Source organism: Pleurodeles waltl, chromosome 3_1, assembly GCF_031143425.1.
Source record: "Pleurodeles waltl isolate 20211129_DDA chromosome 3_1, aPleWal1.hap1.20221129, whole genome shotgun sequence".
Classification (NCBI taxonomy): Eukaryota; Metazoa; Chordata; class Amphibia; order Caudata; family Salamandridae; genus Pleurodeles; species Pleurodeles waltl.
The window spans coordinates 888,084,531-888,108,583 of NC_090440.1; the positions used below are offsets into that span (position 1 = coordinate 888,084,531).

The following is a 24,053-nucleotide window of genomic DNA, read 5'->3' on the forward strand; positions in this document are numbered from 1 at the left end:
ACTCCGTATTCCTCGCTGGAACGCGACGACCTTTGCAGGCCCGATGCCGCTGCAGCCCCGCTGAAGTCCGCAACACTGTGGAAGTCGCCGCACCACATTGTCACCAACACCGCTCGAAGAGCGCGGATTCAACGTTTCGCACAGACACCGCGATCCCCGACTTCGCGCAACAACTTGTTTTCACTCTTCACCAAAGGTACTGTACTTGGGGGTCTATGCGACTCTGTGTCGGAGCCGCTGGTGTCGGCTTGTTAGGATCGACTCCGTCACGATGCCGTATTAACACCTCATCGAAGCATTTTGTGTTTCTAAGCGCTATTTTTGAGTTTAATCTTTAAAAATTCATAACTTGACTTGTGTATGTCGGATTTTTGTCGTTTTGGTCTTGTTTTGTTTAGATAAATATTTCTTATTGTTCTAAACTGGTGTTGTGCCATTTTGTAGTGTTTTCATTAAGTTACTGTGTGTGTTGGTACAAATACTTTACACCTAGCACTCTGAAGTTAAGCCTACTGCTCTGCCAAGCTACCAAGGGGGTAAGCAGGGGTTAGCTGAGGGTGATTCTCTTTTACCCTGACTAGAGTGAGGGTCCTTGCTTGAACAGGGGGTAACCTGACTGTCATCCAAAGACCCCATTTCTAACAGGGTAGTTAATGCTTAGGCCCACATAACTTTTTGTACATATAAGGTATCCACCCCAAATTTGCATCCTTTTTTTCCATCATCATGGAAATTCTAAAGGGCTTGTGGATTGCTGTGGAGGGGACTGAGAAATCAGCCTAAATACAGCTAAATTTGGGGCTTTAGGAAAAAAAACAAAAAATGCTGTAGAAGAAAGTGTCTGTTTTTCTCCCCGCAAACGGCATTAACAAAGGGTTTGTGGTGCTAAAATCACCATCTTCACAGCTTTCAAAAACAGGCAGACTTGAATCAGAAAACAAAAGGTTTCAACTCAGTTTTGGAATTTTACTAGGACTAGCCCATTTTTCCTATTTTTGGTGGTTTCAACCTCCTTGCAGTTAGTGGTAGAAATGGGTGTGAAACCAATTGTGGATCCTGGAAAGCTATACATTTCTGGAAAGTACACCAAATTCCAAATTCAGCAATGGGTCATGTGTGTTGATCCTTCAAGTTTTTCTTATAGAAAGTAACAGTTGAAATAAAAAAAAATTGAAATTGAGTTGAGTTTGTGTCTACAATTTCATCTGTAACATCTTCTAACTATGGCAACTTTTCAAAAGCAATATACTGTTACATCTGCTGGACCCTTCTGTTTGCGAGGATATATAGGTCTTGTAGGTTTACGAAAAGCCCCAATTACCCAGAGCCAGTAACTGAGTAGCACTTTCCAATGGTGTTTCATTGTGTATTGGATAACAGTAATTCACTTGGTAAACTATAAAGAGTGAAAAATAGATATTGAGGAAACATATGTATTTCTGAAATAGGCATGTGAATTAGAGGGCATTTCTCAAAATGGCTTCTTTCTTAGACACTGTCTTCGTTTTGAAAGGCACAATGACAGAGAAATACAATTGGTAATAACACTTGTTCTATTATTTTGTGTTCCTCTAAGTCTTTTGATAAAAATAGCATCTCACTTGGTTGTGTAGGCTTAGTGCCTGTGACAGTAAACGGCCCAAGCACAAAGTGGAAACAACACATTTTGCCATGAAAAACTGCCTCTTTTTTTGCAATGTGCCTAGCTGTGGATTTTGAGTCCTGGCTCAGCCAGCACCTAGGGACACCTAGCAAGCCTGTACGTTTCTGAAAACTAGACACCCAGGGAAATCCATGATGGGGTGACTTGTGTGGCTCTCGCCAGATTCTGTAACCCAAAATCCCTTGCAAACCTCAAAATGTGTCTACAAACACATTTTCCTCACATTTCTGTGATGGAAATTTCTAGAATCTGAGGGGAGCAACAAATTTCCTATCACCCAGAGTTTCCCTCTGTCTCCCGATAAAAAAAATACTTCAATGTTGTATGTGGGCCAACTTCCTTCAACAGGGCAACAAATGTATAGAAGTTGAGGGGGGAACCAAATCGGGTTCTAAAGGGCAGTTTCTTTACATACATTTTATGCTGACAATGCTTTGGGCACCTACACAAGTGGAGCAGAGTTTTTATCGGTACAGATTGGGCAATACTGGGTGTTAGAAATTTTGTGGATTCCAGAAGTTTCCATCACACAAATGTAGGGAACATGCTTGATTTCAGGCAAAGTTGGTGGCTTGCAGGGCATTGTAGGTAAAAAAGTAATGTGGAGTGCCTGTGGAGCACACCACCCTGGACACCCGCAGATGTTTAGTTTTCAGAAGGTCTGAATTTGGTAGGTTTTTCCAGGTGTCAGCATACCCAAGTCCAAAAAAAACAGCCGCTCACCATTGCAAGAGGGATAATATTGGAAGTTAGCCAAGCTCTCCTGGCCCATATGTAAATCAACACCCAAAATAGTCAAATGTCCTCTTGCGTGTCATTAGGATGAAATGCTTTAATCAGAGGGGAGAAATGCTGTTGCCCCCTTCGGTTGGAGTGGGGGCATTACCATGCTGATGGTGGTGGGCATTCCCCACTCCTCTATTTTTTTATTCCCTGGTGCCTAGTGGGCTGTTTGCCCCCACGAGGGCTGATTGGGGGTAATTACCTCCATCTGACCCCCAGATGGGCAGAAATACTGTGTCCCCATTTATTTGGGGTAGGGGAATGGCCACGTCCATGGTGGGTAGCCCCCACCACTCTTTTTTAAAATAAATTATTCCCTGGCATCTAGTAGGTGATCTCCCCCCTGGGGGCAGATCAGGGCTAATTACCCTATCTAACCTCCAGGAGGGCTAGAAAACTCTGGTCCCTATTTTTGTTGGATGGGGCCATGGCCTTTATTAAAAAAATATATATAATCATTGGCGTCTAGTGGGCTTTCTGACCCCCCTGGGGACAGATTGGGGGTAATAACCCCCAATCTACCCCCGGGTGGGGGGCAGAAAAACTGTGCCTATTTTTTAGGTGTGTGAAGGCATTACTGTGCCTGTTCTGGGTAGCTCCCACCACTAGACTTTTCTAAAAAAAATATTCCTTGATGTCTAGTGGTCTTCCTGCCTCCCTCTACCCCCAGGGGACAGATTGGGGGTCATAAACCTCATATGCCCCTAGGGGATCAGAAAGACTGTGCCTGTTTTGGGGGGTGAGATGGGGCATTACCTGGCCCATTCTGGACAGCCCCCACCCTTTTCTAAATATAAAAAGTCCCTGGTGACTAGTGGTCTTTCTGCCCAGGGGCAGTGATGGTATACTGCAGAAAAACTAAGGGGCATATTTATACTCCGTTTGCGCCGAATTTGCGTCGTTTTTTTAGACGCAAATTCGACGCAAAACTAACTCCATATTTATACTTTGGCGTTAGACGCGTCTAGCGCCAAAGTTCATGGAGTTAGTGTAATTTTTTTGCGTGAACACCTTCCTTGCGTTAATGATATGCAAGGTAGGCGTTCCCGTCTTAAAAAATGACTCCGATGCATATGCGTCGTATTTATACTCCCCGGCAAAAATTACGCCCGGGAGTGGGCGGGACTAAAAAACCCGCATTAGCGCCGGATTTTAGCGCCTGGGTCAGGGCAGGCGTTAAGGGACCTGTGGGCTCAGAACGAGCCCAGAGATGCCCTCCCCTGCCCCCAGGGACACCCCCTGCCACCCTTGCCCACCCCAGGAGGACACCCAAGGATGGAGGGACCCACCCCAGGGACAGTAAGTTAAGTTCAGGTAAGTTTTTTTTAAAAAAAAATTTGTGGCATGGGGGGCCTGATTTGTGCCCCGCTACATGCCACTATTCCCAATGACCATGCCCAGGGGACAGAAGTCCCCTGGGCAAGGCCATTGGGCAAGGGGGCATGACTCCTGTCTTTGCTAAGACAGGAGTCATTTCAATGGGGGTTGGGCGTCGTAAAAAAATGGCGCAAATCGGGTTGAGGCGATTTTTTTGCCTTAGCCTGACTTGCACCATTTGTGGACACCCATACGCCATTTTCCCCCTACGCCGGCACTGCCTGGTGTACGTTGTTTTTTTTAACGCACACCAGACAGCGCCGGCGGCTAACGCCATTCAATAAATACGGCGCCCGCATGGCGCTTCAGAATGGCGTTAGCCGGCGCTAATTTTTTTGGCGCAAAACTGCGTTAGCGCAGTTTTGCGTCAAAAAGTATAAATATGGCCCTAAGGGGCATATTTATACTCCGTTTGCGCCGAATTTGCGTCGTTTTTTTCGGCGCAAATTCGACACAAAACTAACTCCATATTTATACTTTGGTGTTAGACGCATCTAGCACCAAAGTTCATGGAGTTAGCGTCATTTTTTGGCGTGAACACCTTCCTTGCGTTAATGATATGCAAGGTAGGCGTTCCCGTCTTAAAAAATGACTCCGATGCATATGCGTTGTATTTATACTCCCGGGCAAAAATGACGCCCGGGAGTGGGCGGGACTAAAAAACCCGCATTAGCGCCGGATTTTAGCGCCTGGGTCAGGGCAGGCGTTAAGGGACCTGTGGGCTCAGAACGAGCCCAGAGGTGCCCTCCCCTGCCCCCAGGGACACCCCCTGCCACCCTTGCCCACCCCAGGAGGACACCCAAGGATGGAGGGACCCACCCCAGGGACATTAAGTTAAGTTCAGGTAAGTTTTAAAAAAAAAAAAATTTGTGGCATAGGGGGGCCTGATATGTGCCCCCCTACATGCCACTATTCCCAATGACCATGCCCAGGGGACAGAAGTCCCCTGGGCATGGCCATTGGGCAAGGGGGCATGACTCCTGTCTTTGCTAAGACAGGAGTCATTTCAATGGGGGTTGGGCGTCGTAAAAAAATGGCGCAAATCGGGTTGAGGCGATTTTTTTGCCTCAGCGTGACTTTCACCATTTGTGGACACCCATACGCCATTTTCCCCCTACGCCGGCACTGCCTGGTGTACGTCTATTTTTAACGCACACCAGACAGCGCCGGCGGCTAACGCCGGCTAACGCCACTCAATAAATACAGCGCCCGCATGGCGCTTCAGAATGGCGTTAGCCGGCGCTAATTTTTTTGGCGCAAAACTGCGTTAGCGCAGTTTTGCTTCAAAATGTATAAATATGGCCCTAAGGGGCATATTTATACTCCGTTTGCGCCAAATTTGCGTCGTTTTTTTCGACGCAAATTCGACGCAAAACTAACTCCATATTTATACTTTGGCGTTAGACGCGTCTAGCGCCAAAGTTTATGGAGTTAGCGTCATTTTTTTGCGTGAACACCTTCCTTGCGTTAATGATATGCAAGGTAGGCGTTCCCGTCTTAAAAAATGACTCCGATGCATATGCGTCGTATTTATACTCCCGGGCAAAAATGACGCCCGGGAGTGGGCGGGACTAAAAAACCTGCATTAGCGCCGGATTTTAGCGCCTGGGTGAGGGCAGGCGTTAAGGGACCTGTGGGCTCAGAATGAGCCCAGAGGTGCCCTCCCCTGCCCCCCAGGGACACCCCCTGCCACCCTTGCCCACCCCAGGAGGACACCCAAGGATGAAGGGACCCACCCCAGGGACATTAAGGTAAGTTCAGGTAAGTTTTTTTTTTTAATTTTTTTGTGGCATAGGGGGGCCTGATTTGTGCCCCCCTACATGCCACTATGCCCAATGACCATGCCCAGGGGACAGAAGTCCCCTGGGCATGGCCATTGGGCAAGGGGGCATGACTCCTGTCTTTGCTAAGACAGGAGTCATTTCAATGGGGGTTGGGCGTCGTAAAAAAATGGCGCAAATCGGGTTGAGGCGATTTTTTTGCCTCAGCCTGACTTGCACCATTTGTGGACGCCCATACGCCATTTTCCCCCTACGCCGGCGCTGCCTGGTGTACGTCGTTTTTTTTAACGCACACCAGACAGCGCCAGCGGCTAACGCCATTCAATAAATATGGCGCCCGCATGGCGCTTCAGAATGGCGTTAGCCAGCGCTAATTTTTTTGGCGCAAAACTGCGTTAGCGCAGTTTTGCGTCAAAAAGTATAAATATGGCCCTAAGGGGCATATTTATACTCCGTTTGCGCCGAATTTGAGTCGTTTTTTTCGACGCAAATTCGACGCATAACTAACTCCATATTTATACTTTGGCGTTAGACGCGTCTAGCGCCAAAGTTCATGGAGTTAGCGTCATTTTTTTGCGTGAACACCTTCCTTGCGTTAATGATATGCAAGGTAGGCGTTCCCGTCTTAAAAAATTACTCCGATGCATATGCGTCGTATTTATACTCCCGGGCAAAAATGACGCCCGGGAGTGGGCGGGACTAAAAAACCCGCATTAGCGCCGGATTTTAGCGCCTGGGTCAGGGCAGGCGTTAAGGGACCTGTGGGCTCAGAATGAGCCCAGAGGTGCCCTCCCCTGCCCCCAGGGACACCCCCTGCCACCCTTGCCCACCCCAGGAGGACACCCAAGGATGGAGGGACCCACCCCAGGGACATTAAGTTAAGTTCAGGTAAGTTTTTTTAAAAAAAAAATTTGTGGCATAGGGGGGCCTGATTTGTGCCCCCCTACATGCCACTATGCCCAATGACCATGCCCAGGGGACAGAAGTCCCCTGGGCATGGCCATTGGGCAAGGGGGCATGACTCCTGTCTTTGCTAAGACAGGAGTCATTTCAATGGGGGTTGGGCGTCGTAAAAAAATGGCGCAAATCGGGTTGAGGCGATTTTTTTGCCTCAGCCTGACTTGCACCATTTGTGGACGCCCATACGCCATTTTCCCCCTACGCCGGCACTGCCTGGTGTACGTCGTTTTTTTTAACGCACACCAGACAGCGCCGGCGGCTAACGCCGGCTAACGCCATTCAATAAATACGACGCCCGCATGGCGCTTCAGAATGGCGTTAGCCGGCGCTAATTTTTTTGGCGCAAAACTGTGTTAGCGCAGTTTTGCGTCAAAAAGTATAAATATGGCCCTAAGGGAGAGTAAAAGCCCTTGCCCAAGGGGCCACTCCCCCCTTCCTTGTGGTCTAGTGGAGTGGATCTCAGCTTGGGGATTGCCCTCCTGAAAAGGGGAAATTCTCCTCTTCCCAATGGCACCCCTACCATTAAGATTGGTGCTCATGGGGCTGAGATATGCACCTGAGCACTGAAGAAAATGAAAGCAAATGAGCTGATCAGCTCATTTGCTTTAATTTTCCCCTGTAATGACCTTGATGTACACGCACGCCGATCATCATGTCAGGTTAGGGATATTTTTTGTCTTGTTTGCTGGGGAAGCTCTTCTTGCCTGCACCAGAGGGATTTTAAGTGCCATGTGTGCAGATGGCTTGAAACCGTCTGATCCACATGGGCAATGCAGTGTCAGGCGGCTCCCAGATGTCCAACACATGCAAGGGTTTATAAGAAGCATTATGGCAAGATATGTGACCAGACACTAGTGGTTAATGCTTTCTCACTGTGGTTGTGACATACACATTCTGTATAAGTTCCATTACTCTAAACATTATGGCTTGCCAGAGCCATGTACACCTGGAAAGGAGGCAAAATAGCCAATCGGCTGGAAATTCAGAAGAGGAGTGGCAGCACTCTCATGTGATTTAGATTCCTGGCATACTTTTTGATGTCCAAGCCATTTTCCAGCATTGTACACATCCTTGTATAATGTTCTTCCACCCAGACTGCTGCAGCTGATGGATGAGCTGTTTTTTTTTTTTTGTTTACTAAAAAGCTTTTAGAATCCCACTGTCGTGAAGCTCATAGTTTGCCTGCTAATTGGCTTTACCCACAGTTGTCCACTTTGGAAGCATGAAATAAATTATACACTACTCATAGTCCTCCTGAGAATGTGTGACAACAACCTCACAAATATTCATAACCCATGAGCACACAAAACAGACTATGTTCATCCGAGGGATCTCAATCTGAGGTAGAAGAACATAATGGAATATCTAGGCCTGGATTGATATGCAACCAGTCCACACCAGATTAAGCAGAGTTATGCAATGATGCCAGTGATGCTAGTGATGCTAGTGATTAGGGATTGAGTATCTCTGCATGGTGTGACAGTGGTGAGGCATAGGACTGGATCAGGAGGCATGTTAGTGATGAGGAAGTAATTCATGAGAGAGGTTTACTAGTGATTAAAGAATGGGTGCATTTGGAGCATTCACCAGGAACAGATGCAAATGGGAGCACCTCAAGCGTTGCACAATACTTGTTTCTTAGGATACTAAGGCAAAATTGTTTCCCATGGGACAAATGGTGACTGTCTCCAGGCTGCTGCATGCTGTCATACATTAAGAACTGTGATGAGAGAAATGGACAAAGTGGTAATAACATATTCTTCACAAATGAATGTGACATCAAAGGAGAAAGTGATAGAATTGTGTTAACCTCCGGCATAATTATTTCCGGAGAGATAATGAGTGTATTTGTGCTTAAACAAAAAATGGTGGTTAGCGACAGTGGTTGGTTTTGATGAAATGTCAGAGCAGCAAAGAAGAACAATGAAGCTAACTAACAGATAGTGTCACACTTATAGGTGTGCAAGTGTTAAGAACAAGGTTATCTTTCCATAGAGCTCCATGTCGTTTGGCACCATGTTTCATCCTCACATAGCATTATGACCCGGGCGGATGGAGGTAGTTTGGAGAAGAGTAATGCAAACAGGCTGTCTGTACTCTTCTCCAAAATATGACATTTGCAGTTTGGCTCAAGCCAAACTGCCAATGTACCACTCCGTCCGCCAGGGCAGTAACAGCTGTCGGGCTGGAAACTTCAGTCTCCAGCCAGGTGGCCGTCACTGTCCCACCCGCGGGATTATGATCCTGCCTACCACCATGGTTCTCGTGACTTACTTATCGCCATGAAAAACAATCCTTTCCCTGTCACTGATAGGGGTTTCCCCTGCCCCCCTCCTCAGAGTCCTCCTCCTCCCAATCCAGACCCCCCAAGACATACATGCACATTCATGCACTATCATATACATGCATACACACACTCATACCCACATTCACCCATGCATGCATAAATCCATTCACACACACATCCACACTCACTTACATACATACACGCACCCATGCATTCACACAACACAACATACACGCCCACTCACAACCATGCATGCACACACGTATTCCACATGCCACACACCCGCATGCATGCACACACACACAAACATACGCCCACACCCCCACACACACACACAAAACCCCCCACTCCCCTCCCCTGTCGGAGCACCTAACTTACTTTTTGTGAGGGGGTTCTCCAGCAGGAAACGGCATGGGGTGCTGCTGCCAGCAGCAGCATCCGCCAGCAGAACACTGCCAGGCCGTATCATGGGTCATGATACAGTCTGTGGCGGTCTACTGGCGTGGCACTACTGCTGGCATTAGGAATTCCGCCATCCTTCTGTCAGAATTCCAGCTAAGGTCATGATATGGCAGACGGTAGGTAGCCGAGGCGACGGTGTTTTGGCAGCCATCGCCGCAGTGGTAGGCGGTCAATACGGCCAGTGTTATAATGAGGGCCATAGTCTATTACATTGGTAAATGAGAGTCAAGGACTTGAAATCCCCTTAGTAGGTAGTCATTCTTTTCAGCTATGGCATTATTTTGCTTCATCACCATTTTGATGCGTATGTACCACGAGAATAATGCTTACTAACTGTTGACCTGAAATTAAAATGCCTGCTACACCTAACAGAAACATTGAGCACACACACTTTGCAAATGTGAGCATTCCCAGTGGTAATAAAGTATACAGCTTAAAATTATTACCTGCTCCCGCTCTGCTGTTTTACGAAGCTTGTACACAAACTCCCCCATAGCCACCACCACAGACAGCACCAATCCACCAGCAAGAACTATGAAGATTCCTCCCATACTCTGTATACCCAGGGCACTGGCTTCTTTGTGCTCTTCCTCTGGGCAGCCACTTCCCCGCCACCATTTCTCTTTAATGATGTGGAGTCGATCGTCCTCCTGGAGCTGGAGAATGGCTATGGTGATGCGATCCCGGTATGGTGAACCTGCACAATGGAAAAGAGATCATAAATCCGTGAAAGCCTCTGGCACTACGGCTACTATGGGCACTAGTACTTTCCCAGACAGCTTTGTGGCATGGTATCACACGTTCAGCAGACAACCATATCAGACACGCCTTGACTAGCATTGCTGAAAGCCATTAACTTGATCCCATGGAGCTGAGTCCCTCTTTTCTAGGTTGTGTGAAAATTGCCCCATTGTCACTTACCCATGGGCGTTCCAATTCCATAGCCTTTGGAATCAATTAAGCCTCCTATCTGGGTCAGGTTGCAGTTCCTCTGTGTGATGTATTCTGTCGTGGTTGACTCCATTAGCAAAGCGTAATCAGCCGTGAGGACTCGCTGGATTCCTTCCTCATTATTTTTAACGAGAGCTGAAGGCTTGCTGCTCATAAAGGCCCACATTTTCTCAAAAGTAGAGATCTTAGATTTCTGCAAGACAGAATACCGCGTAAGTGTTCTCGCCCAACATCCAGATGCATAATTTGACTCGTGATAGGCTGCACCTCACCATGAATAATCAGTTGGACTATATTCAGAAGTAAGGCGGGAATAAAATAGTTTTGTTAGGATTTAGCACCAAGCGTAGCCATGGCTTTCATTAATTTGACCTTTTGATAAACGCCTCCTTCAGTGTTGTAAAGAAACCTTAGAATGACAGTCTTGTGATTCACGTGTACATAGGACAGACTCTTTCCTTTTTTCCAGCTCATTTAGAGGAAATATTTACTAAGGTAGTGTGGTTTTACTTCTGTTCTAAGCGACTTATTTTCTAATAAAATGTTGCTTTCAAGTGTACAGTACTTTAACGGATGTCACAGAGAAGCAGGTGACCCACTAAATACAGTGAAAGCCCAAGGCAGCTATTTAAGGAAAAGATCAAAATGGTTGTGAATTTGATATAGATCAGCGGATTTGCATTGCTTTCGTGCATGGACTACACAAACCCACATATCTTTCACATTGAGAGAAAATCTTCATTCTTACCTATGTTTATAAGAAGAGCCTTCATCTAAATTTTGACTCCTAGTATTGCAAAATGTTGCCATACTCTCTACCACAGTTTCATCAACTTACATCCAACAGTCTTAGAGCCTTTTTATGTGTGAGCTTTGTTAGATGTCATAATTATTTTACCTCTGAAATCAGACACTGATGTGTTTCAAAATGTATATAGTGTTGCATGTTCTATTAAATACAGGGCCTTTTCCCCTGTTCAGTTCCACCAGGTTTGAACTGTTGAAATTTAACAGAAGGTGTGAACTTTATCATATTGATTAGTTGCAGGGCATGATAAACATTGCACCACTTATAAATGTAGTCCCTGCACAGATGTGTTTGTACAACCATCGGAATTTAAGGAGCCCTGCTAATCAGGCCCTCAGAAGACAACTTCATCTGCAAGGGTCTATGACACTTTTTTAACTTAAGTCAAAACATGCCAAACCATGGAATGACAGCTATGTCCTGAACGCTTCCAACTTTCCTTAACTCCTGAAACAACAAGACAACCAAAGAAAAAATGCAATGGGATATTGCTACTTGTAACCCGTGGCCTGCTTTGCATGCAATTGATGTTGCCAATCTTCCTTTAGGGCTCTCACAATGTAAATGGGCAGTTCGACCATCCCCTCAGTCAAACTACCTACAGTTGTGACATTAGTTCATGGCTCGCAGTGACAGGCCCAGAACGCTGAAATATGATTAGCTTAGATTCAACAAATGCTTACAGAATGAGGTCCCTACTAATTTTTGGTATATAGATGTTGCTCTCTGTTATCAATCATTATTTTCTATCATGCACCAACATTGAGTTACAAAAAATTATTATTTCAAAAAGTATCATTTATACCATAGGGTTATTAGGATAGACTGTTACTGTTAGTGGACTTATTTAGTGTGTGCGAATGTTTTCGAAATAAAGTTTTGCCAAGCTCTTGGTTGATCTTGCAAAGTTTGTAAAGTTTCTTGGTTTCCCTTCGCCTAGTTTTTCTCCTCCTACGGAGCTAATTTTCATCACATAGGCCGAGATCATGAGTTCTAAGGTGGAGAAACCCCATTAAAATCACATGCAATTTTACCATCATTGGACCTATAAAATCACCTTAAAACCGTGCAATTACGAGTTGAAAAAAATGGAATGGGGAATTACTGTGTGGCACTGATTTTACTGGTCATAAAAACACAAAATTTGCCATTCGATAGGGTTTTATTGCATGCATTTACCACTTACTCTGAGCAGACAAAATATATGTCCAGACCTATCGGTTCTAGCATAGGGGAGCATTGTATGCTTCCAACCTCTTAGGGAAAAAAATGTGCAATGCGGCTTGCCTGCTGCTGCAGCCAAAGCCTCATGTGGTTTTTCCAGGTGAAAATGCTAGCTGTAGAAATCAGATGAGCTTCTCCCACATTTGGTAACACCATGTGTGGAAAACCTAAAAAGAAATTATCAGGCAGAGTGCAATTAACATATAGAAACATGCTTCAGTTTCACTCTGCCTAGCTCTGTAACTATTTGAAGGTTACTTTTTGCAGAGTTTTTGTTGTACGATAGTATTATATAGAAGAAGAAATCTGTTTTCTGTAAGTGTACCTTACAGAGAACCATTATATTCTAAATGAACAAGAAAAGTTGCATGCTGGACAGATGTCGCAGAAGGAATTACTTTGCCTAACCATAGTGGCATTCCCCTATGACATACAGGCCTACATTTATACTTTTTTAGCGCTGCATTTGCGCCACTTTTTGACGCAAAAGCGGCGCAAACTTACAAAATACAATCGGGCCATATTTATACTTTTTGACGCAAAACTGCGCTAACGCAGTTTTGCGCCAAAAAATTAGCGCCGGCTAACGCCATTCTGAAGCGCCATGCGGGTGCCGTATTTATTGAATGGCGTTAGCCGGCGTTAGCCGACCGGCGCTGCCAGGTGTGCGTGAAAAAAAACGACGTACACCAGGCAGCGCCGGCGTAGGGAAAAATGGAGTTTGGGCGTCCCAAAATGGGGCAAGTCAGGCTGAGGCAAAAAAATCGTCTTAACCCGATTTGCGCCATTTTTTTTGGGCGCCCAGACGCCATTAACATGACTCCTGTCTTAGCAAAGACAGGAGTCATGCCCCCTTGCCCAATGGCCATGCCCAGGTGACTTCTGTCCCCTGAGCATGGTCATTGGGCATAGTGGCATGTAGGGGGGCACAAATCAGGCCCCCCTATGCCACACAAAAATTTTTAAAAAATACTTACCACAACTTACCTTTTCTTCCCTGGGATGGGTCCCTCCATCCTTGGGTGTCCTCCTGGGGTGGGCAAGGGTGGCAGGGGGTGTCCCTGGGGGCAGGGGAGGGCACCTCTGGGCTCATTCTGAGCCCACAGGTCCCTTAACGCCTGCCCTGACCCAGGCGTTAAAAAGAGGCGCAAATGCGGGGTTTTTTGCCCCGCCCACTCCCGGGCTTCATTTTTGCCCGGGAGTATAAATACCACGCACATGCCTGGGAGTCATTTTTTAAGACGGGAACGCCTACCTTGCATCTCATTAACGCAAGGAAGGTGTTCACGCCAAAAAATGACGCTGACTCCATGAACTTTGGCGCTAGACGCGTCTAGAGCCAAAGTATAAATATGGAGTTAGTTTTGCGTCGAATTTGCGTCGAAAAAAACGACGCAAATTCGGCGCAAACGGAGTATAAATATGCCCCAATCGTATTTTGTAAGTTTGCGCTGGTTGTGCGTCAAAAAGCGGCGCTAAAACGGCGCTAAAAAAGTATAAATATGGGCCACAATGTAAATTCTACTACAACTAATAAGTAGGTGAAGTTGCAATATTGCATCATACGCGAAAAGAAAAATCATAAGTTAAAAACTGCTGCAGCTGTCGAGCTTGGGATCGGATAGTAGCATCCATAAGCATACACTTTATGGAAAATATATGCATTTAAAATAAAGTACCGACATATGAGTAGGGAAAAGCTTGATCTGACTTGTTTTCATCGGTGCCTCTAGAAAGGCACCACAGTCTAGATCACAGTCACAAACACAGCCAAGCTCTCAAAATGGCTGACCCGCGAGCTCGCGGCATCTCCATGATGCCAATGCTGACGGCGTTTTCCCTAACCTTTCATAAACACAAGGCAAAACCGGCGCAGGGAACAAAGATCATTTTCCAAACAAAAAATTAAAAAACAAAAATAAACGAGAAGTGCAGCAAGCTGCTGCTCTCTCCATCACTGAAGCACCATGGCACAGATTCAGTAATCAGAAGAGAGTGGAGCTCGATTGATTTTCTGTCTCCTTCCAAATAAACAAACTACTTTGATGTAATTACCGTGTATGTCATACAAACTGGATTAGGTCAAAGTGTCATGCAGCGGTAGCATTATTTTGGTTCCATCTCATGATTTGAAGCGAACATTTTCAAGGGATTATCTCGCCCATTTTGCTGGGTGTATATACCGACTCGATGAGCTCTCCCTCTCATCTCGCACCGTAGTGTACTCCGCCCCTCTTTCATACAGAGAGTTGAAGTAAAACAAGGATGATCGATGACAGGATACAACCCAGGGTGCATGCCGGTCCTCTAGGACGCTCCACAGCCAAGACCAGATAGTGTATTAAGTATACATGACTTTGCCTCTGGCCTCCAAAAGCATCTGCTCATTAGTAACCCAGTCAAGGGCAGTTGCCTTCCACTGTGAACGTGAAAAGGCACAAGGGTAAATAGATAATGGAACCTGCATTAGGAAGTAAAATACTTCTTAAAGACACTGTAAGACAGTCACTTTAAAAATTGGAAATAACATGGTAAACGTTTTCCATTTAGGAGCATGCACATATGAACTAGGGGTCTGATTTAGTAGATACGGTACTTTATGCGTCCTGTCAGGGCAGCAGAGAGCATTACATCCGCCACCCTGGCAGACACAGGACTGCCATATTTAGACATCACCACCAGCAAGGGGGTGATCTCTGTGCGTTCACAGAAGCCGCCACCACAGTAGCTCTTGTGCAGGCAATGAAAGTTGTGCGACTATTGTCTTTTACGCAGCCATGCACCAAATATTAAGAAAAAAGTAGGAGTTTGTTTTTGAACAGCAAATATAAAATAAAATGACCCAGACACCCTTGGAATGTGGAGGTCAATAATATTTTTTCTACTTGTGACCATTAGGTTTTCTCTGGAGGCAACGCCCAAAAAACCCCATCACATAATCTGCTCTTAATAGGTGGACAGTCTGATGTCTTAACTCCAGCGGCCCCTCATTCATCAGGCCATCAGAGTATATTTTTCTATGGAGGAGACACCACTGTCAGACAATGGGGTGCTATAATAGAATACAGCGCATTCTTCTTGTTTGTGCCTGGCCCTCCTTTCAAATGGTGAGCCCGGCACAAACAAGGGGAATGTGCTGTATTATATTGAATGTATTGCCCCCAGTGGCACCGCAATCTCACACTGCCCTGGGGGAAGCGCATTCAACTGAAAAATCAGAGCAACTGCTTTAAAGCCAATGCATATTTCACTTTGCCGGTAGCAACCCTCCTGCACTTTTAAGGGGTATTAGAGAGCCCCTTGTAGGCGGGTGCAGTGAGTGACAGCACCCGCCTGCAAGGTGATGTCTGGGGGGTCCATAAGACCGCTTTTCCATCCTCCAGATGGCTGCCATCAGGGAACGCACTGATCGTGCACCACCTTTATGTGGCACACTATTAGTGCACCACCTTTTAAGTGGCACACTATTAGTGCACCTCATGACACCTTCTTTGCCTCCACGCCTGTGTCTATAACACGGCACAAGCACAGAGGCAAACGGATTCCCTCATTTGCATGGGACCAAACGCCCATTCAAATAAGGGAACACCCTTGAGTGATAGCAATGGTGCTATATATAGTGCAATCTGAATTACAGAAAGTGCCAACAAGCATCTGCAACCCTTTCTGTAATACCAAAGTGCCCGGGGGCATGCAAAGCGGGCACAAATGCCCATTGCACCCCTGAAGTACTTCTATAATATGTCCCCTGGTGGTCTATCTGAGTCAGAATGAAGCAGGGTGACCAAGGGTTTGTGATGAAATACACTGTCTGCCAAACTCCAAATCACATAGGAAATCTTCATCAGAACTTCTCTTCTTTTACAAAAAGATATAAAAACACGTTTGACAGGTTGTTGGATTTTGGCACAAAGAACCAATGTGTCACCACTTTCAACTGTCCTAGAGGTTATCCTCATAAAATAATAATAATGGTGCGTGCCACTGAACGGGGGTGGCTGCTGGGGGGCATAAATAAATATATACATTGAAAAAAACCCTACCTGTTTCTTTCTGGGAAGTCTTTGTGTCTCCAAAAAAAAACAAAGGTTACAGGGATTTATAGTTAGGCTCACATTTTAAACATACAAAACCACAGAAATTCATCAGTTATAGTTATAGTTACCTCAAGTAACTATAAGTCGTGCCCTAACTCGCGCCCCCGCCATGCACAGTATTTTCGTCAAATTTTTTGCTGCAAGTATTACATTGATATTATCAATGACGTTATCAAAGATGTCATGAGGAATGTAATTTGTGGGGTAATTAACAGTGCATGGCGAGGGCGCGAGTTATAGTTACCTTAGGGCACAAGTTGTAGTTACTGGAGGTAACTCTAACTATAACTGGTGAATTTCTATGGTTTTGTCCATTTAAAATGTGAGCATAATGTCCCTGTAACCTTTGTTTTTTAAGTTAATTTCTATGTTTTTTTTTTTAATTCTAGTTCCTAACTATAACGTCCCTGTAAACATTGTTTTTTTAGTGAATTTCTATGTTTTTTTAAAAATGTATACTAATTTTCATTACTATATGTTAATCCAACCACCGGCGTACACGGCCTATGGCTGTGCATGGAGGAGGTTAGCTACAGGACCCAGCTGCCACCCAACCCCACGCTACACATGGCCCTATGGCCGTGTGCGGCAGGAGTTGGCTGTGACCTCTCTGGGTGTGAGAATAGATGTGAGAGGGTGTATCTGTGGGTGACAGTGGCTTTGAGAGTGTCTGTCTGGGTGTGAGAGCGAGTACATCAGTATTTTAGTGGGTGTGTCAGTGTGTGCATGGGTCTGTGAGTGGGTGTGTGAGGGTGTTAGTGGGTCTTTGAGTGGGTGCGTGAGAGTCTGAGTGGGTGTGTGAGTACGTGCATAAGTGTCTGAGCGGGACTGTAAGTGAGTCATAAGTGGCTGTGTGAGTGTGAGAAAGAGATTGAAAGAGAAGAGAGAAAGAGAGTGAGAGGGAGTGAGACAGTGAGTTTTCTTAGGCTTTGATGAATGATATACTTAGAATGAGATTTTTCTGCACAATTTGAAAAGAATAATCTATTTGTCATTCAAAAAGAATAATATCACCTTTCAGTATGATCCTTGACCATTTGCAGTTGAAAAAATATAAATAAAGAAGGGACATGACTACACCTGGAGTCAAACCCTGAACTCTCCATGTGAAGGTTTGTGGCATTTACCATTACGCTGTACATTTTGTTTTACTTTCCGAGCCTTTTATGGACTGTCTGGGGCACAGGGAGAGCCTCAAGACCTCCCCTGTGGTCCCTGCTTGTTATTTTTTTAATATTATTTTTTGCCCTTTATGGGATATCTTGGACTGCAGGGGGAGCCTCGAGGCTCCCCGCGGTCCCATTGCTCCAGCAAGCAGGCAGCTGCTTTTAATAGCAGCTCCCTGTTTGCTGGAGCAATGTTTTAATTCGTTTTCCCTGCACGCATATCTGCATGCAGGAAAGACAGATGAAAACCCCTCTTTCTGACAGTGGGAACTGTTTGACAGGTCCCGTTGTCAGAAAGTGGAATGTTGTTATGACTCTGCTGCCGTTGTCAAAGCTGCAGCCAAGCAAGAGCAAACAGCTGTGTCCTGGGAGTTGGCTCCTTAGAACATAGCAGGAGCTGGCCCTAGGGAATGGCGGTCCCCAGGGTTATCAGTGGCTCCTTGAGGGGGGCTACGCATCCCCCCTCCAATGTGGAAGAAGCACATGGGCGATGATGATCCCTGTGGCTGCAGGGGGACCGGGTGCCCCTCCAACATTCTAATTGTTTAAAGCCCTGGGGGCTGTGGTGGCCCCCCAGGGGTGCGGGGGTTCCATGCTGCTCCTCTGCACATAATTTAAAGATAGTCCCTGGGTAGGTTGTGGTCCCTGGGGCTGCAGGGATTGATTAAAGCCACGAATCCTTTGCATCCCTATATATACAAACTTGGATTTTCTTTAATTTCTCGCAAAAACTACTGAACACATTTACACCAAATAACAAAGAAGGCTCTTTCTAGACCAAGAGCTACCCTTTAGCCAAATTTGGTGTAGTTCCATCCATTGGTTTAGGCGCTATCACTGTTCAATGTTTCCTATGGGAATTAAGATTGGAAATGCCCTAAATATCCCCCCTTTAACTTAGTCCCCGCTGGATGGATCACCCCAAAACTTTCCAGACAGCAGCTCACATGACGTCAAATATCTGCTGAACTATTTGGGAAGATTTTCCAAGTGGCGCCAAAGATATAGGCAAGTAAAAAACTGCTTTTTCTATTGAAACTAGGTCCTAAGTATAGCTACCTAGTGGTGACCACCACTAGGTTATATATATATATGTCCCCCAGGGAAAGAGAAAGCACTGCATCATTAAGTACCACCTGCCTTCTAGTTAAAAAACAATTTAACTGCATAATCATAAATAAACATGCCAGGTACCCTTCAAAATCTATAAGGTGATCTTGGAGCTCTGAAAAGGCACAAGGACTGGAAAATAATGCTCCATGTACCTCCCCATCTGGCAGCCCAGCGAGTTTGAACGATGCCTGCAAGGAGCACATCTTGATAGTAGTTTCTGGTGTTAAAAACTTTAAATGTCGTGAAGAGATCATCTGCATGGATGAGGGAGAAATATGACCATGCGCATTTAGTTTTGTGATGTAAAGGGGTGTTTAAATTAGTGCAAAGGGGTGGTGTTATGGCAGATGAACTGAAATACAGTTTAGATGAATTTGATCTTGTATGTGTTTGATCTTGAATTGTGTATGCTTTCGGAAGATAGCTAGTTTATTGCACAGTGTGGATGATCTGCAAATACTCCAAGGGTTCTCATATTATGGAATTCTCATGTTTTCTCATAGAGAGAGTTACTGAACAAGGAATGTCTTGATTTTCTTATATTTAAGTTTCAACCAAAGAAGACTGAGGGGGTCATTCTGACCATGGCGGTAATTACCGCCATGGCGGAGGTCGGCGGTAGCACCGCCAACAGGCTGGCGGTGCACCGCTGGGCATTCTGACCGCGGCGGTTCAGCCGCGGCCAGAAACGGAAAGTCGGCGGTGTACCGCCGACTTTCCGCTGCCCGTCTGAATCCTCCATGGCGGCGGAGCGCGCTCCGCCGCCATGGGGATTCTGACACCCCCTACCGCCATCCTGTTCATGGCGGCTCTCCCGCCATGAACAGGATGGCGGTAGGGGGTGCCGCGGGGCCCCTGGGGGCCCCTGCCGTGCCCATGCCAATGGCATGGGCACGGCAGGGGCCCCCGTAAGAGGGCCCCAAAATGTATTTCAGTGTCTGCCCAGCAGACACTGAAATACGCGACGGGTGCAACTGCACCCGTCGCACCTTCCCACTCCGCCGGCTCAATTCTGAGCCGGCATCCTAGTGGGAAGGTTGATTTGCCCTGGGCTGGCGGGCGGTCTTTTGGCGGCCGCCCGCCAGCCGGGGGCAAATGTCAGAATCACCGCGGTGCGGTGTTCTGACGGCGGTACCTTGGCGGACGGCCTCCGCCGTCCGCCAAGGTCAGAATGACCCCCTGAGTGTATCCACTACAAAATAGATAAGGGTGATGTACACTTCTATAGTATTGTTGAAACTGAAAACAGAAGCGTGTTACAGAGCTTTAAAATGAAAGAATGGTAAAATGTAACCCCATAATCACTTAAAAGATGACCATTAATAGTTGAAAGAAGTGTCAAAGATAATTTGCAACATTGTTTAAACTTAATGCTTATTGTTTTAGAAATGGACATAGGGTATTGCATGCATTTATTGTAATGATTTTACCTAATCAAATCAATCAATCATCTATTCATTCATTCATTAGTGTCACTGATGCCGCTGGAAGAATCAAGTAATTTGAATCTTGTTGACAGGATGTCTTTGAGACACGATGGTGTGATGTGGCTTCGAGTTCCGGCCAGGATTTCATGACTTGATGTTTGATGAGGATCTGGGAGACAGGTGTATGAAGATGAAAGGGAATAGGTGTGTGATTGCACCAGACAATGTCAAAAGTTGGGTCGCAGAGGACCCTATCTGGGGATTGAATGATGAGGACCGGGATCATCCCTTTTATGTTGTTGAGGGCTGTGATCAGTTAAACTAGGATGTGAAGATTCAGAAAGATCTTGGTGAGAAAGCAGCAAATTTTGGGAAGACCAAATGATGTTGAATTTTCCCTGGACGATATTGTGAAGAAATAACATCATGTGTTGGGGACATAGTGAAAAAATTTATCAAATTATTTAGATTTGTCTTTGGGAGGATGGTAGATGATGTGAACATATGTTGCTTAGGAAAAACAAAAAAGGGGCGAACTTGAGGCATATAAAAGTTGAGTGGGTGATGGTGAGCACGTATTTGCAGCTTTGGGAGCCTTATGTACATCAGACATGCCTCCTAGTTCTGGTTAATTTCCGGTATGATGATAAAGCAAGGAGGGTGCAACAAATCCATGACAGTTTTGAAATGAGGAGTGAGACAAAACTCAGAGATCAAGAATAGGTCAGGTTTGTAGTGGGTAATAAGGTTGGCAATCTAGGCTGATGACCGTGAGACTCAAGTGCCACCTCACCAATGATGTTCAAAAAGGCATAGAAATAATTGCGGTTAGCTATGTTCCTGTTCAGGGGAAATATGACCAACCAGTCACCATTTAGTTTCTTTTCCCATCGCTGGATCTTTCTTCATGTTGCCCATGTGATGCTACTTCTTCTCAAACACAGAGCGTTTTATGTCATTTTGTAAACAGTTTTGCCCATTTAGAGCTCAGTGACTGCACCTGATTTTATTGAATAAGCACTTTACAGGATATAAAGAAGGTCTTAGATGTCTACAGTCTTTAGCTACGCCAGAAATTTGCTCGTCCATACTTAGTTATATAATTGATGCAATCCAATTAAGGAAATTCGACACCTCTTAAATTGAATCAATGACTGTATTGTAGGATCTGCATGCATTTTGGTTCTATTTATTTATTTATTTTAGGATTTTTAATAATCTTTTACTTTGTAAATATGTGTCTGGATTCATTGTGCTTTCATGGTCAGAAAACTTTGACCAAATAAAGATTGGTGATGATGATGACCAACCAGTTTGAGATGCAGGGTGCCACTTTTGGAGTAGGGTGATTTGCATATAACTTTCATAAAGTAGTAAGGGGCAGAAGCAGTAGAATGCGCCCAGAGTTCTTTATTCATGTATGTTCTCTTTTATTTTATGAGTCAGTTCTACAAATATTCCACAGAACGACAGTATCATTACAAAAAACACATATAATATTAAACATTGCATTAAATGCCATGCAATATTTTGAAATACAGCTATTTAGCTTGAGCTATATTTCGTCATGTAAAAAAAAACAAAAAACTTTAAAATACACAGTATGACGTGGAACACAGAATCACATAACTGACATTACTGGGACACAGAATCACGTAAAGCACAGACAAAGCAGTGATCCACAATTAAACCCAACCACGGATCTGAGAGACAGATTTTAAACAGCTTACATGAAAGAAAGAGGTTACTGGGTGATGCAAACCAGCAACCACTAGCTCAAATGGAGCACTTGGACCTGAGTTCTTTACAGGAAAGTGTGAGCAACAATGGTTCTTTGCTATGAGCTTTATATTTTTCTAGAAAAATGAAACATTTACACGAGTCACAAAGTTCTATGCAAGTTGGCTTTCCCAAGAAAAACAGGAATTTTGTTTCTGAGTGTAAATTAAACTATCTTTCCCTTTAGAGCGTTAAGTCATTTGTGAGGAAAGGATAAGAGACACTGGGTGGGGGGACGGGGTGAGGGATGCCCTTAGTGTGTATCTAAAGCAAGCATACATCCGTCATGTTGCACTCACCATTTCATACTAAGAGAGGTTCACAGTCGTTCAACGGTATTAATAAGGGCAAGTGCACTACGAGTGACTGCGATCATTCCTTAAATTTTACTTAATATTGAGGTTGCAATCATTAAAGCACAATAAACACGAAGGGAACCCTTATACCACCAGTCACTGTGCCTTACATACAAAAATACCTACAACAGTCCAGACCTGTACAAACAAGTAAATGGGACTAACTTATCAAGATTTCAGGCTGGGGAGACCAAATTAGGGTCTCAACAATGCAATGCTAAATTAGGGTCTAATCGATGATTCTAAGGAGCATCAGAGCAACACCCTTCTGTACACCCCTGGATTAAGGGATCCATATACTGTGCCACAAAGTAAAACATCCAGCAGAATCTCAAACAAAAAATAATAACAATGGCTGGACTGGAACAATTGCAAACATGGTAAAAAAAACTTCCATCCTTACAATCCTGATGACTTAAATAATTCCTCTCAAACCAGTATTGGTTTACTTAGTTACATTCCAACAGATTATTCTCCCACACTGCCTAACCATATAGCTCCTCTCTCTCCCAAAGTTGTTTCTTTTAGTGTTTTCCTCTCCCTAAAACAGATAAATTCATCTTACTTCACATTTGCCTTGGTGTTAAACAGAAATGTTGGTATTAACACTGTGTGACATACAGCATGATTCATTATGGGTGATAATATATGGAAGTGGTGTAATTGAAAGTTGCCAAGTATTCTGTCCACATACTAACTTAAATCCATCACAAAGATACATGACCAAATAACAGAAGTAAGCCAAAACCCCTTGGACCACGGAAAAACAAAAGAACACTAGAAGAAATCCCACAAGGGTCACAAACTGAGAGAAAATACACATGACAGTTAAGAGTATCAGCACAGCCAGGACCTGGAGAATTAAACAGCCACAGACTAGAAAGTCGCCAAATAATATACTGTCAAAGCACACGGGAAACAGATGAGGAAACAGAGTAGTTAGATACTGGGTTAACACATATTAATCAAATAGGGCAAACAAAGAAGTAAAACATTTGAAAAAATAAAGAAAGGACAGACTGAAGAAACAAATAAGTTGCAGGCTAAAGGAAAATGAGACTTAAAAAGGAGAAATGCAAAGGATACGAAGCAAGGCCACAGACTAATGTAACTGACAAAGCTAGAAACACAAAAGTTAGTGTCTAATGAAACATGGGAGACATAGACTGCATAAAGAAAAAAAATGAAAGGATAACTAAAAACAGGTAGCAGAGGGAATTACAGATTCATGATCCCTCATCTCCAGCACATTAATCTGAATAACGTGATACCTAGGCCTGGGCAGAGATTATGGTATTCCATGTAGCGGAAATCAGCAAAGTGCCAAAAAAGCTCTGTTGAACAACACAGGGTTCCGCGAGCGGCGGTGTTGGGGTAAGCCTTGCTATTTGATCTGATTTTCAGCACCAGGGGCTTCTCACAGGTTGTAAAATCAGTGTGAATGCCATCACGTGGAGCGCCACAGGGCACTAACTTCTATCTGTAGCTCAAGAAGATTTTCTACACGACCTGCGGCTTCTTCAATGCGAGCACCAGCTTTCTCAACGTGAGTGGTAGTGACCTCCTGTGACTGCCTACATTCAGAAATCTTGCTCGTGCTTGCCAACTTAGAGATTTCTCCTGCTCGCCAACTTAACATTGGTGAGCCACCTGAGCGAAAAAAATCTGTCACGCATTGCTTCACTGAGTTTTTCGCAACTCCGAATGAAACACCCCTAGCGATACCTCAATCACTTTCATTGAAAAATGCCAACTGCCACCACCTCTTCAACATTTGCATGATCTTGGGGATCTCGGTGCACCTTCTGTTCCACTCCTG

At 44.8% G+C, this 24,053-nt stretch overlaps 1 protein-coding gene across 1 annotated transcript in view; it reads right to left on the bottom strand.

The window, feature by feature from the left end:
- Positions 1-24,053, bottom strand: part of GRIK3 (glutamate ionotropic receptor kainate type subunit 3) — a 1,024,044-nt gene that overhangs the window by 15,243 nt on the left and 984,748 nt on the right. Inside the window, exons 14-15 of the mRNA XM_069223872.1 lie at positions 10,235-10,457; positions 9,760-10,010 (exon numbers count right to left, since the gene is read on the bottom strand). Of these exons, the coding sequence (XP_069079973.1) occupies positions 9,760-10,010; positions 10,235-10,457 (474 nt within the window). The remainder of the gene's footprint in view (positions 1-9,759; positions 10,011-10,234; positions 10,458-24,053) is intronic.